This window comes from Mastigoproctus giganteus, chromosome 12, assembly GCF_048544385.1.
Source record: "Mastigoproctus giganteus isolate SK-2022 chromosome 12, ASM4854438v1, whole genome shotgun sequence".
Taxonomy (NCBI): domain Eukaryota; kingdom Metazoa; phylum Arthropoda; class Arachnida; order Uropygi; family Thelyphonidae; genus Mastigoproctus; species Mastigoproctus giganteus.
Window position 1 is genome coordinate 67609982 of NC_143586.1, and position 15824 is coordinate 67625805.

Sequence of the window (15824 nt, forward strand, 5' to 3'; positions counted from 1 at the left end):
CATCCGAATTCCATAAGCCTGTTTTCATGATCGATGTTGGTTATCTGAGATAAACCGCTGGCCTTTTAATCTTCGAACTTTGCGATTGCAACCACTTAAAACTCGGCTGCTGTTTGTTTTATTTATTGCTCGATCACTGAATGTAGGAAGTATAATTCCCAGTTCAGTTTATACTATGGTTTGAGTTCTATTTGTCAAATAAAAAAGAGGTGCGTAACTGCTGTTGAAGTCACTAGTGTATAAATAGGTAAGAAACAACGAATACTCCCCTGTTTTGTTATTGATAAATAAGTTGTTTGTTCAGAAGTATGTTTTTCTGGAGTTGCGAACAGAATTGTGCTAAATTTATTTAAGTTTCGAAAAGAATTATGCAATTTTGAGGGAAGCGTAAAATTGGTAAACTAACTTTTTAAAGATATTTCAGAAATTTCTATCTGATTTTCATTTTTTTATAATTGTTCTTTTTATAATTCATTTCGCAAATATAATTCTTTTAGAATTCATTTTTCATAATTCATTCTTAATTATAAAATAAATACATTAATTAATTACTGAATTTTATTGAATTTTTTGTACATTTTATTATTTAAAATTAATCACTGTTAAGTTTATTACCTTTTTAATTTCCACTGATATCAAAACATCAGTAAACATTCTGTATTTAAGAAAGATATAACCGCATTGTTATATCTTATTACATCTAAGTTACAAATCCAATGACAATATAAATAAACGGAAAGGAAGCTAAGGCTATGACGCACTCAAGGGCGGATCTAGGTTCTTGGGACCCAGGGCTGGCATTCTTAGTGGGTCCCTTTTGGGTATTAGTATAATATGCATAGCACAATCAGTTAAACCAAATGTGATCACTTTCTGAATAATATAATCTGTCAATTTAAAGGAGCTATTACTCCTCTCTCTCACTAATATTCCATTTGTTATTGTTAGTAAAGATAATAATCACAGTGTCAATACGAAATATTTTAGGAACATATTTTAGAACATTGTGCAAACGTTGTTAGACTATGAAAAGTGGGAGTTGGTTCTACCGGGGTCGTGTCAGAGCAAGTGTAGTATCCACTACCACTAACATTATAATCGTGAAAACCTCGCGATTTGTAGAGGATTTTGGTTGAAAAGCTGCTTCAAGGTCGTAATAACCGTTAATCATTTAAAAATTTCGAATGCCATGGGTATCTGTATGTACTGTAAATAATGAATAAAAAAAAAAAAAAAATACAAGTTAGGTATTTGGGAACTGTGGACTCGAGAGGGTCAAGGGCTCAAACCCTATCAGCAGTGGGTGATCCGCCCCTGGACGCACTAGTATAAATTGTGGGTGTATACTATGAGCCAATTGCTTGCTTTTGGGATTAAAAAAAAAATAATAATAATGGAAACATGTTAGTTAATGTAGTACGCAGTGCATTACATTTCACGAGCGTTCAATTTTGTTTTTCCAATTTTTGTGATTATTAGAAATTAAAAGTAAATATAGTTACCTATCTCCTCATCAATTAATTACTAAGATTCTATTACACAACACTGAATAAAACTGTATAGGGTTGCGTTCTCAGAGTTGAAGTCAAGGTAGAACGGCTGAAAATATCAGATGATATTTACAAAAACTGGTGGAGAGTATTTTTTGGAGACCAGAGGTTGCTATAAAGGCCAAAGATTATTTATAGATACGCAAGTGTCCGTATATTAATGGTAGGGCAGTATACATTAGAGCTATGAGACCAGTGCTATTTTGTTATTTATGACTGTACTATTTGTAGTAATTTAGTGAGCTCTTTATTATTATTATTATTATTAGCCATATCATATGGTGCAAGGAAGCGTGAGGCTTATGCTGCACCAGCCAAAACAAAAAAAAAAAAAAAAAAAATTCCCGAGATACCCTGTGTGTGTGTGTGTGTGTGTGTGTGTGTGTGTGTGTGTGTGTGTGTGTGTGTGTGTGTGTGTGTGAGAGAGAGAGAGAGAGAGAGAGAGAGAGAGAGAGAAGTAGTAGAAAGGAAGCTTGGCACACCCAGAACCCTGGGTGTGCCAAGTCCATACTCACCAGATGTGAGTATGGGCTTGGCCCCTGAGGGTGATGATACTGTATCGATTCTGTAAGGACTAATGCTTATCCGTTAACCTATATTATATTTATTTTATAAACGTAAAACTGTTTTACTATTTTTTTTTTTTTTTATTACAAGAGTTACAGAAACATTTGGTAGCACTAGACGCGTTTGAAGTAGGGGGGAAGACGGTATTGGTTCCTGCAGCTTCCAGATATGCTCTTAGGTGGCACGCGAGAAATTTCCAACATAAATATGTGGCATGCTGCAAGAAAGGTTTGCCCACCCTGGAACGATGGTCTTAAATTGAAGATAGTTAAACCACAGTTTTTTACTCTCTGAGAGATTGTGGTCCAGCTGTCTGTATACTGCATATAGTATATACAAAGGATCCCTAACTAATGCAAAAAAAAAGTGATTTTATCTTCAAGTGTGTATATATAATTGAAATGTAGTTACGATTATCTTAAATTCTGAATATTCTTATTCTAAATAATTTCTATTTCACAGCTCGTCTTTTGCATATCAGTGCTGATTAAATCTCATAAAAATGAGGAAAAAAATCGCTATCATTGGAGCAGGGGCCAGTGGACTTACGGCGATCAAATGTTGTAAAGAAGAAGGTCATGATGTTATATGCTTTGAAAGAAGCGATAACTGGGGTGGTCTATGGCGTTATCGTGACAGTGACATTGATGGTATTGCATCTGTCATGAGATCGACAATCATTAATACGAGTAAAGAGATGAGTGCTTTCTCAGACTTCCCACCACCCAAGGAGTATGCAAATTTCATGCATAATACATATATAATGAAATACTTCAAGAGTTATGCAGAAAACTTTGATCTCCTTAGGCACATCGAATATTTTCAAGAAGTTGTAAACGTTAGTCAAGCCGAGGACTACGAAGGAACAGGTAAATGGATAGTGAAGAGAAAACACACAAAAGAAGGTCACATTAAAGAGGAAGTGTTCGACGGTGTCATGGTATGCATAGGTCATCACGTGTATCCTAACATCCCTAGCTTTCCTGGTCAAGAACATTTTCAAGGAAAGATTTTTCACACTCACAGCTGTAAATCTGCGGATGGTTATGCTGGGAAACGCGTGGCTGTTATTGGTATAGGAAACTCTGGAGCGGATGCTGCTGTGGAATACAGTTTTACCTGTGAAAAGGTAAGAATTCTCAAATTCAGATATAAACAGTATTAGCATGACATATAGCATGACCCTCCGAAACGTAAAATCGCCTAATTTTGTTCAGTATCTTTTGTATAATTATTTAGGATTTATTTCAATGCTCTCAGCATAATTAAAAAAAAAAAAAAATTATATACAGAAACTTACAAATAGATATTAAAGAAAAAAATACTTTCTTTAACATAAACAGTTGGGTCACCAAAGGGTTTTTACAGTCTTGGGATCCTGGTGTCAAATAAGAAAAATAAATACAATCTTATTTTCGTCATATGACCCAAAGTAAATTTAATCTAGGGGAAAATGCAAGTTTAAAGTGTTGGTAGCTCTACTGCTTTCAAATCTTAAAGAGTTCGTACGTAATTATAAATGCATATTTCTCTCACAGGCTTAGACTTCTAAGACTTTAAGATGATTAAAAATTCTTATATATGAAGTGCATAGATTAAGGCTGAAGGACAATTTATTTAATTTCCCCTCATTCCCGTAATTTTATTTTATTTTGTATTAAAGAAATGGCAAACTTATATCCATTCTGTAATATACATATCGATTATATTAAATTACATACTCTACTGTTTAATTAATTTAATTAAATAACGCACGAAGCGATTGCTATGTTGTCTTTATTTAAAATGCCCAATAAACATTTCGACAATATTAGAACTGCATATATGAATGATGCTTAAAATTCAGAGGTATTAATTTTTTTTTTATTGTATAGGTTTACCTTAGCACCAGAAAAGGAGCTTGGATATGGCCTCGTGCAGAACCCGGTGGCAGACCTTTTGATCTTATGTCACGGTTGGCACATTTCATCGGAACAACGCTGCTGCCGTATAATGTTTTATGTTCGATTGTCGAAAAGTGGCTGAATAGGAATTTCAATCACGAAATGTATAATTTAAAACCGAGCCATAGGGCTATGGGACAACATCCTACCGTGAATGATATTTTACCATCTCGAATCCTTGCAGGAACTGTTGTAGTCAAAGGCGATATTACAAAATTTACAAGGGAAGGGATACTATTCGAAGGAGACAAAGAAATTACATATGTAGACGCTGTTATATTGGCCACAGGATATAAGATTAAATTTCCTTTTCTCGGAGATTTAATACCATGTGAAGACAACCAAGTATCACTTTACAAATATGCTTTTCCTCCTCAACTGCGGCATCCATCTCTTGTTATTATCGGATTAATGCAACCAATTGGCTGCTTATTTCCTCTTTCTGAAATACAGTCACGATGGTTTGTCCTTCTAATGAGTAAAAAACTCACTCTACCCTCTGCTGACTTGATGATGGCTGACATCATAGCCAAAAGAGAAGTCAATTCTAAGCGATACACTGCTTCGGCTCGCCATACAATCCAGGTGGACTGGATACCTTTTATGGATGAAATGGCTTCTATCATTGGTGTTAAACCAAATATGATCCTCCTCGCTCTGACGGATCCTAAGCTATTTTGGGCGTATCTCACAGGACCATGTTTGCCTTATGAATATCGACTCGTAGGGTCACACGCATGGCTCGGTGCTAGGGATGCTATTCTCAGATGCAGAGAAAGAGTCTGGGCGCCTCTTAAAACACGTCCTCTTCCACACGCAGATCGACAACAGCTGAGTATTAAAGTTATTTTTACTTGGACAGTTCTAATTCTTTTCCTGGGTCTAGTGATAAAACTTATCGTTTAAGGAAAATTTATGGACAATTAAAGATGGTAAATATTGTTATTTTTATATCCAGCATTTCTCTTAAGTGTATTCTCAACGTTTGGTATGTAAATATAAACCATATACCACTGTTCAAAAAAAAAAATAAATAAATAAATAAAAAAAAAATATATATATATATAAATAAAATAAATACATTTGAAAAATAAGAAAAAAAGTGTTTGACGAAAGAATTTATATTTTTTTCCCTTTCTTATATCTTCCAATAGATAATGCTATATACAGGGTGATTCACTACCAGTGCGACAAACTTACAGGAGGTGTAGGGGGCACAAAGACGAATCGGAATCACATAGCATTGCAGGGTCCGAAATGCCTTCGTCATGCGGTAGAGGACGTTGAACGGGAGGTCGCGTGAACAGCGATCCCGCTGGAAGTCAGCATTTGCGAACCGGTTCCCGAGGCAGTAGGATGGACGAGTATTCAAACGTTGAACTGGCCGACATGCACCTCACGTATGGAGCTGCGGACTGTAACGGGCGCGCCGATCTGCGCTTGTACCAGGAACGTTTCCCGCACAGGCGTGCTCCTCATCATCATACGATTTTTCGCACGTGTGCACAGAAGGTTACGTGAGACTGCTTGTTTCACGAGAGGTACCATGAATCGAGAGCGAACGACGAGGACGCCAGACAATGAGAATGTCCTACGTCTTGCAGAAGGCAATCCGAGTACGAGTACTCGAGCGATATGCCAACGATTGGGTATTTCCCAATCCACTGTATGGAGGATACTGTCAACAAACCAAATGAGTTCATACCATCTGCAACGCGTCCAATCATTGGAGCCTGCGGATTATCCACTCCGGAGGACTTTTGCTACTTGGTTTCTTCAACAGAAACGGTTCGCAAATGCTGACTTCCAGCGGGATCGCTGTTCACGCGACCTCCCGTTCAACATCCTGTACCGCATGACGAAGGCATTTCGGACCCTGCAATGCTATGTGATTCCGATTCGTCTTTGTGCCCCCTACACCTCCTGCAAGTTTGTCGCACTGGTAGTGAATCACCCTGTATAACTACTTCGAACTATTTAAATAATTAGGAAGTATTGCAATATTCATTTACTGCAGAAGGTGTATAAGGTGGCGGCGGCGGCCATAAAGATAAGTAAAAATAGGCAAACTGAAATGCAAGGCTTGAGGTTTCAGCGCGTTAGTGCAGTGGTTATAATCACCATACTGCGGGTGGAAAAGGCTCGGGTTCGAATCCCATCTGTGATGCTAGGAACTGTTATAGGAATTTTTATCATTGTGACTGAGTTAGTCGGTCTCAGGCGTGGACAGCAAGGTAATCCCCCCCCCCCCGGAAACTCGGGCTTTTCCAGCAGAATAGAAAATAAACCAGAAAATGCACAGAGTTTATGGTTATAATACACATAGGTAGCTGAAATCGTTCTCGGGTGGCCCTAATATGACAGTTTTTTTTTTGTTTTATTATTATTATCCATGAAACCAGGAATCTAAGTGTAAAGGCAACTCGGCTGAAAACTAGATATAACTTCTGCAGCTCATTATGTGTGGAGACTGAAGATGCATTCTTTGGTTGCATTAACACTCATGAAATCTGACCCTTTATAGATCTTTCCACGGATCGAAGCCCCAGATAATCCACCTTCTGACGATAATTCTCTCATAAACAATATTCATTGGGCAAATGCTTATCATAATGGCAAATGACCTAACCATTAAGAATCGCACAGAGAAGGTAACAGAACAAATCTTGCCAACGTAATTTATGAAACAGAAGAGAGAGAACTGAAGTGGCATGGCGTTAAGGATGGAGAGTACGCAAAGAGCATGTCTGATAACTTCGAAATTATTTTCAGCACCATCAAGTTTGATAACTGCAATGTCCATATCTTCCTAGTTTACTCCCCCACACTAACGGACGCATTACTGATGCAATGATTGAGCTTTTCGCACCGATGGGATATCAGCTCCAACCTGATTTCCTGGCACTAGTGGCAGACAATTTCGACATGCCCGCAGCCAAGGCACTCTGATGCCAAAAAGATCTTCAACTAATTACGGAATATAGATATGGATGTCTGGACAAGACCTTGTTGTTCTTGCAGCTCAGGCAGGGGATTGCAAGCCCTAGATATAACGTGCCACAGCCTTCCCAATCTTGCTGCTGTATCACCAAGTCCTTGTCTTTGAATCTCTAGCTAATGAATCGGCGACGCCCAACATAACAGAATCCAAAATAGTCTTTTACAAAAAAATTCATAGAGGTTATATCATTATTCTTCACCCCAGGACGATCGACTGGCAGATGACCTCCTCTAAACAAATCGAAGAAGCTACGTTGAACTTTACCATATCGCAGTTAACGGAACCGTCGAAGTCTGCATATTCCCAAGAACTAAGTCCTGGTTTACTAGGAACTAAAAAAGGCTTTTGCCAGGAAGCTAAAAAGCTTTCAGAAAATGCATGGAAACGAACTCCTTATCTGGTTAGAAAAACTTTAAGAGGAAAGGGCACTCTTCCTAAAACTTAAAACGAAGCGTAGAAGCGTGTAATTTACAGTTGCCAACCGGGCCGGTAAAGTGCCTGCCTGGCAACCCAAAGGTCTCAATCCCACCTCGGGCTTGGATCAGAGTAGTCCAAAAACCCTTGGGAGGTGCATTATGGCCACAGAAGCCGATGCGCCAACAACTAACAAAAAAAAAAAAAAAAAAATCTACAGTTGCCTCTTGCAATCAAAGCGGATCTGCTCCGTACATTCCAAAGATACCAATGTCGTCCACCGCTATGCGTTCGAAGACCCAACAGACCAAATCTTTCAACTCTTACAATTTTCCGTTTCTTACAATTTTCTGTTGAGAAACCTGTTAATGGCTAAGTGTAGCCATTAACAGGTTTCTCAACAAGGCTACAGTCGGACCAGATGGCTTCCCACTGTTCATTAACTAAGCGCGCGCAGCAGATTCATAATCCACACTCTCTTGCTTGTTTTTCAAGAAATTCTCAGAATCGACACAATTCCCAGGTGATGGAACAATGGAACGATTACCTGGGTAAATCTCCCAAAAAACTAAAAATCCTAGATCCGAAGAGATTTTCAACCAATCTCTATTAGATGTTTGTTACTCAAATTTTTTAAAGAAAGTGATTACGCTCGAAATTGATCAACCACTGTTTCGGTCGCAGGCTTCCATATCTACATGCTGTAGTCAGTAGCAGATCTATGACCATTAACCGCCCTAGAGAACCACTTTCACATTCAGAAAACAATCGGTTCCAAATCCCAATTTTATATACGATTCCTGGATGTCAGCATATGATCGGCTCTGTCTTTTAGTCGCATATCGCAATTTTCATCGAGATTTTACCATTTCTAAAGGCGTTCCACAAGGAGGCGTCCAATTCTCAACATACGTTTTTGCTGCTCATTTGGAACAGTTCTTGTCTGCGAATCACGATCTGATATCATATGCTGATTTGAAATTATTAATCCAGGAGATCTAAACACCACCGAAACAATCTCGTAATACGTTTCGCAGGAAATCGTATGACTTTAAGGGCCGCCGTAGCCGAGTGGTCATGCACATGGGTGCATAAGTACACGTGCCTTGAGTGACTCGGGTTCAAGCCCGTGACTGCTGAATACGGTGCTGTTTCTTGTATTCTCTCTACCTCCTCTCCTCTGACCGTGTGGTCGTCCCGGAGTATAATCAGAAAATTTATTTATTTACTTCCATTTTATCGGCATGGAAATAGACGAGTATAAGTTCGCACAGATTACATTCAATGACATCCCGATTATCATTAATGGTTCCCAAATTAAGAAAGTGGCACAACATAAGGATCTAGGGAAAATAACTTTCGCTGTACAGGACCAAATAATTCGCTGCAATATGGGGTCATCAGGCAGGAGATTACTCGGCTTTGTGGTCACGAGCTCACTGTCCAATACGCTCAGCGGTGTACTGTCCCAGCTATGGTGTATCCCTCAGTAATGTGGCTTTCAGCTCCACCCTCACAACTAAAACGTTACATCGGAACCAATATCGGATTGGATATTGGTTCCTTTGATGGCTATATCGGGCTACACGGAGTCCATTCACAATCGACAGGAATTATATTCGAATCTTGGCATTATGCCATGGAAACAACTCATTTTAATGCGCAATATCTTAGCCCTAAGACATCAAATAGCTGCCCTGGATGTCGACAGCATAATCGCGTATTGAAGGTGGAAAAGAGAACACACAATTCTGCACCGACCAATTATCGGTGCAAACTACAAAATCTTGCTTCCATTTCATGCATGTTTCCTTCTCCCACCACGATTATTATCCACATATACAACTCTCTCTTAACTTCGATCTCCACAAGCAGCATATGTTCAGAAGCTATAAATTGCAAACCTTTGCGGAGGTTTGGTGCAGTTCTAAATCGTTAAAGGTTAACGAGCCAAACACTACATCTATCTACACCAGAAAATTCATACCTGACATCAGCTTCTTAACCAAACACACCCTGGCCTGGTTTACTCCGAACCTGGAAACTACATTCTTACTGACCGGCCATGCTCCATCAAGGCCAGCCTAAAACAGTTTGGAACAGTTGATGATTATATCTGTATCTGTGGCGAGAAGGAAGAATGGGCTCATCTCTTGCACGTGGCTTACCTTGACCTCAGGCAACAGCTCCTCCTTCAGACCTTCATTAGCTCCATTCCCTGATTGTAAACAAGGAAGCTTTCAGCGCCTTCCTACAAATTTTGTACAGCTCTCTTCAAGCGAAGAGACCACCTTCTGGCCAATGCTTCCACATCTGCAATCCCACTGGCTCCTGACGAGCTCGGTCATCTGAGCTATGCTGTTGTTGTTATGTTGTTATTTGGTTTTTAGGAGCATTAGCAACTAAGGCCATATTGCTCCGGGGATATGCGGTGGTCATTCCCTGACCTTTCCGCATCTTCCGTATTTGGTGGTCACGGGCTTGAACCCCGGTCTAATCAAGAAGCGTGTGCTACGCACTGCTGCTCCTGCCCACCTGGCTACGGAGGCGCCATTGAGCTATGCCTGAATCCAGTCTTTTCCACAATCAGGCATGAAACCTCTAGATTACTGCAAACCTTTTTGGGTAGGATTTCATCGCAGACCACTATGTTGGTGTAGAATGTCTCTGTGCCTGCACTCTCCCTCTTTTGGGAAGAAGTGCCTTCTCTGTCGATCTCTCGGCGTTCACTCCTGTTTCTGTCATCAACTTGCACTCTTGCTGTCCTTACTCACTCTTCTCAGGGGTGTTCTCCCACTACGGCTTCTGATCTCCTGAGGGCGCGTGTAGCACAGTGGTATCGTCACCTACCTCCCCACACCGGGTGGAAAAGGCGTGGGTTCGATGATGCCAGGAACTTTAATGGGCTTTTTTCATTCCGTGGCTGAGTTAGTCAGTTTCAGGCGTAGATAGCAAGGATTTTTCCTCAGAAACTGGGGTTTTTCGTCCAGCAAACAGACAAATCGACCATAGAACACACGCAATTAACAGACATAAGATGAATTTAATCATTCAGGTGGCTTAAATATAATAGTTTGATCTCCTGAAGGATCCTCTCCGCGTGGTTTGCACTTTTTATTCCCCTATTCTTATTTCCTTCCTTGGCAGGAAGGGGTAGGCCCTGACAGGCATCCCTCTACTGACTTGGTCCCGCTCCTCGTGCCGTGGACGGATACTGGAATACACCTTCCTGGTGAGGGGACCTTCCAGTAACTAAGCGGACAGATGAACAACATATCAGTCATGATACTTGCACTACTCACACCTTCATCTGGCCTTGTCAGATTTTGCTACTTCACAGTGACACTTTTAGCGGTCTTGTGGAGAACCACTGGTACCGCTGACAGATACACACTAAGTATCTACACCAGTAAAGGCCAAAGAGACTAAGCTAAAAAGACTGACACAACATCTGTCTTCCTATGCTGCAGCTTCATTCAGAGATGGTGGCACCTGATCAGCCGTTAGAAGCTGTTCTAATCATCTCAACCTGCACACTACATTTGTGAATTAACAGGCTCTTATTATATATATTTTTTATGTGAACTACAAGGTAAGTCAAAATTATGTATGCTCACTAACAATTCATAATTCGTGAATTAGATGACCGATTTGTATTATTTCTTTCTGATTAGTTGAATCCTAGAAATGACGAAGAATACGCAATTAAGTTTCGATGAAAGGTGATTCTTAAATGGAACTGGACATTTGAAATGGCGTAGGGGTTTCGGCGTGCACGAAAAACACAACATGGAACAAGGGCACCAACTCGTCTAACAATAATCCGTCTGCACGATAAATGTTTGAAAATGAGTCAATCGAGCGTTAAAAGAATCTTAAAAGACGTAAATCTGTAGGCTTTTAGACATCGATTACTGCATGAAATACAAGAAGGTGATCAGGTTGACGAATACAAATTTCGGAATGGTATTTTCATAAGAGTGGTGGAATCGCATCCAATTGCATCGCTTCTAGGTATGCAATTGGATGGCCAGACGAAGCCACGTTCAAACTAAATTCATTTAGTTCGAATCGCCACAACTGTGTTTACTGGGCCAGTGAAAATTCTCACCTAACCTTGCAGAAAGTTGTTAATCTGCCAGGGATAACCGTGCGGATGGGAATCTCCTCTTATTGAATGGCACTGTTACCGGTGAAAATTATCTTGAAATGTTAAGGAATTATGAAGTACACCCCCCCCCCCTAGTACAGGGGTGTACAAAATAATGGAAACACCTGATATTCGGTAGCCGTTTTCATAATGGCTGTATGAAGTACGTATTTATGAACATGCAGTGGTGTTTTTATTTTTTTGTTTTTCTTGTAGGTAGTACTGTGAATGAAAGACGATAAAAGCTGATGTTTATTTAGAGGTGATATAAAATGGTACATGAAGAAAATGACTGACCTGTCTGAATTCCAGAGGCCAAATTGTTGGTGCACGTTTATTAGCAGGGGCATCGGTGAATAAATTGCTGATTTCTTCAGAGCAATAGCGCGTAACATTAGGGAGGGTTTACGTTTGACGAATTCCAAAGGAAGTGTATCATCCTGTCTGTCTAGCGCCAACATTTAAATCTGGAGGAGGATCAACGATGGTTTCGGCAACAATATCTTGGTATTCTTTAGACCCTATCACCCTGAAAGGACAAATTACTGCCACTGATTCACAGATTACCTTGATATTCTAAGTGGCCAGGTTCATCCCATAGTGCAAACATCGTTTCCCACAAACGATGCCATGATTCAAGATGATAATGCTTCAATACACACAGCCAGATGTGTCCAATCTTGATTTGATGAGCATGGAACTGAGGCTAAGCATCCCCCATAGCCTGCATTATCACCAGACCTAAACGTTATAGAGCCACTGTGGGCATAATTTGAGAGGAGAGTGAGAAGCAGATCTCCACCTTCATCACTCAAGGAGCTTGAAACGTTTAAGGTAGTTCAAGATTTATTCGAATCTATTACACGTAGAATACAAGCTGTTTTAGAAACAAAGGGTTGCCTAACACTATATTAAATGAAAATTGCAGATGCCCCAATCCTAAATGTCTATGCTAACAAAGACCTTGGAGTCGTTTTTGATAAAAATCTTTCCTTTAATGCCCACTATTTATATGTTGCTCAAAAAATTCAAAAAGCAAAATGGTTAATCAAACAAGAAACAGCAGTGATTCAAGACAAAACCAGTCATTAAGCATGTTCAAAGATGCATCTTTCCCATTCTGTTCTATGCTTCCGAAACCTGGTCTAGTGCTCCTCAAGTAATCCCTTACTCTAGAATATTGGGTTCTTAGATAGCTCAATAGTAAGCTTCGTTTTCCCCATACAGTATCCAGGCAACAGCTTTATGAAAACTTAAAAACAAAGCCTCTGCAACAGATAATCAACGAGTTTGGAGTCATTCTTCTTGCAAAGTTAATTATTTCTGCATGCGATTCACCAAACTTAGCCAATATAATGGCTGCTCGAAACAGAAAAATTTCGAACCAACAATTCAAATCCAACCTATCCAGGCTCAAACAAATGGACAGAATATTCCCCAATGCATTCATGCACCTCATAAATCATCATAACATTGATTGCAAACGGTTACTCAACTCTGAAACCTGCAGGAGTCTAATGATATTAAGAGTAGGAGACCGGCGGAATTACTTAACAAGTACAGGTCACTGTTGAAAATAAGCCGTGAATTAGGGTTGAATTTGAAAGTGTCTGCAATTCTGCCCAGACACGATAGGAGGGAGTATATGATGAGAGCCCTGTCAATCAATTCGGCCCTGGAAGGATTGTGCAAGGCTCAAGGGGTAGAATTTTTTTCAGCCTGGTCTGTACTTGTTAACAGGAGAGACTGCTTCTACAGGGATGGGATACACTTAAATAGAAAGGGTGCAAGAATGTTTGCTGATGCTATCGAGGCAGTGTTAGGTGGGTCGGAAAACTGCTAGATTGGGGGAGGGGACTAATAGATTAACAGTACCACTGGCAGAGGTGAAAGAGATTCTTGCATTGCTTCTATTGGAATGAGCCGCAGCCTGGAAAATAAGATGCAGGATAGTTCAGAGACTACTGGGAATCATTGGGGTACAAATAAACACATAGGTTGTGTTAGGGTAGCTAAGAAAAAGAACAGGTGCATGTATATTTGCGTGTACACCAATGCTAGGAGTTTAGTAAATAAATTTGATGAATTTGAGGTATTGCTCAAAACATCAAAGGCAGATATTGTGGGGATTTCAGAGACGTGGTGTCACACAGATATAAGGAATGCAGAACTGGAATTTGGGGAGTACAATGTCTACAGAAAGGATAGACAGGGTAGGAAGGGAGGAGGGGTTATGCTATTATTTAAGAAATATATAAAATCCAAGGAAGTGAAGCCAGTCGACATTGCTGGACAGTGCAGTGTCGAGTCAGTTTGGCGTGACATAAGCATTGGGAGATCAAAATTGAGAGTAGGAGTGTGCTATAGGCCTAATGACTCTGATGAGTATAATAAGAAACTGTATGGAGAAATAGAGTGGGCCAGTAAATCACAGAGTCTTATAATGGGGGATTTTAATTTCCCAGATATTGACTGGAATTTGGGGGCTGGTCACTCACACACTAGCAAGGCTTTTGTGGATTTATTGGATGATTGTTTTCTACATCAGCATGTTCTGGAGGCAACTAGAGGGAGTAATACTCTTGATTTGATTATCAGTAGTGATTCTTCACGCATTAAGAATCTGCAGGTAAATGAACCACTAGGTGGCAGTGATCACAGTGTGCTGAAGTGGGATTTACTCAAAGAGGTAACTACCATTAGGGGTAAAGGGAAGGGTTATTGCTTTCATAAAGGCGACTACGATGGACTGAGACAGTATTTAAATTCTATACAATGGGACCAACTGATGATGTTACCAACAGCAAATTCAAAATGGGAAGCATTCAAAGAACTTATCTGGGAAGCTACTAGGCTTTACATACCAACTAAGAAATACTGTTCAAGGTTTAGGCCTAAGTGGATGTCAGATGAACTAATGAGGCATATGGCAGAGAAGAAAAATGTATGGGATACATACAAATTAACACGTGACACAGAAGCCTATGATAGATACAAGTTGATCTGTAACCAAGTTACAAAGGAGGTTAGGCAGGCGAAGGCAGATTACGAGAAATCTTTGGCAAGGGATGCAAAGAAAAACAGCAAAGAGTTCTTTACTTATGTAAACTCTAGAAGGAAGGGGTTGAATCAGATTGGTCCACTTGATATCGATGGGTCAACTGTTGATGCTCCTGCTCAGGTAGCTAACAAACTGAATTAATATTTTGCATCGACATTCACACATGAGGAGTTATTCAGCGAGGGGAATGCCAGAGGTGTATTTAACTCTGGCAGTAAGCTAGAGAATCTTGTAATAACTGAGAGTAAAGTGGAGGAGAAATTGTTGAAGATAAATACAAGAAAGGCACCTGGAGTGGATGGGATCTATCCAGTTGTATTAAAGGAGTCAGCAAAGGAAGTAAGCAAACCCTTGGCCATAATTATGAGAGCTTCCTTGGACTCAGGGGAAGTACCCATGGACTGGAGATGTGCAAATGTGACCCCAATTCACAAAGGAGGATCAAAGGGCGACACAAGTAATTATAAGACCTGTTAGTTTAACTTCTGTTCCTGGAAAATTAATGGAGGCACTGGTTAAAGAAGCACTGCAGGATCAGCTAGACAAGACTTCAGTTATAGCTCAGACACAGCATGGTTTTGTCAAGGGAAAGTCTTGCCTGACCAATTTGATTGGATACTATGATGCAGTGACAAAAGAACTGGATGCAGGGAATAACTTTGATATTATATACTTGGACTTAGAAAGGCTTTTGATACTGTTGCACATGGAAGACTGCTGCACAAATTGGAGCAGTGTGGCATTGGAGACAAATTGCTGCTATGGATAAAGGGGTGGTTGAGGGGGAGAAGACAGAGAGTGGTAATCAATGGACACTGCTCATCGTGGAATAATGTTATTAGTGGAGTCCCTCAGGGTTCAGTATTGGGGCGATTATTGTTTTCCGTATTTATAAATGATATTGATGATGGTATATCAAGCTTAATGTCCAAGTTTGCAGATGATACGAAGGTTGGCAGGGTTGTCAAGGACACTACGCTACTGCAACAGGATCTGGAAAGGTTGAGCAGATGGGCTTAGAGGTGGCAAATGAAGTTTAACATTGACAAATGTAAAGTACTACATATGGGAAACAGCAACCCCAGAGCAACGTATCAACTCTGTGGTACTACACTGACAGTGGCAGAGAATGAAAGGG

At 40.1% G+C, this 15824-nt stretch overlaps 1 protein-coding gene across 1 annotated transcript; it reads left to right on the forward strand.

Annotated features, from left to right (window-relative positions):
- Positions 1-2619: 2619 nt before the first annotated feature.
- LOC150077150 (flavin-containing monooxygenase 5-like) lies at positions 2620-4966 on the forward strand. Its single transcript, XM_090385792.1, has 2 exons — positions 2620-3246; positions 3992-4966. The coding sequence occupies exons 1-2, from the start codon at positions 2620-2622 to the stop codon at positions 4964-4966; spliced, it is 1602 nt and encodes a 533-aa protein (XP_090241918.1).
- The last annotated feature ends 10858 nt before the right edge of the window (positions 4967-15824 follow it).

What these genes read in the sequence shown, in the direction of transcription:
- LOC150077150 (XM_090385792.1), top strand. Translation starts at nt 2,620, where the DNA reads ATGAGGAAAAAAATCGCTATCATTGGAGCAGGGGCCAGTGGACTTACG. An exon ending in ACAGTTTTACCTGTGAAAAG is followed by an intron (nt 3,247 to 3,991) that starts GTAAGAATTCTC and finishes TTTATTGTATAG; the next exon opens with GTTTACCTTAGCACCAGAAA.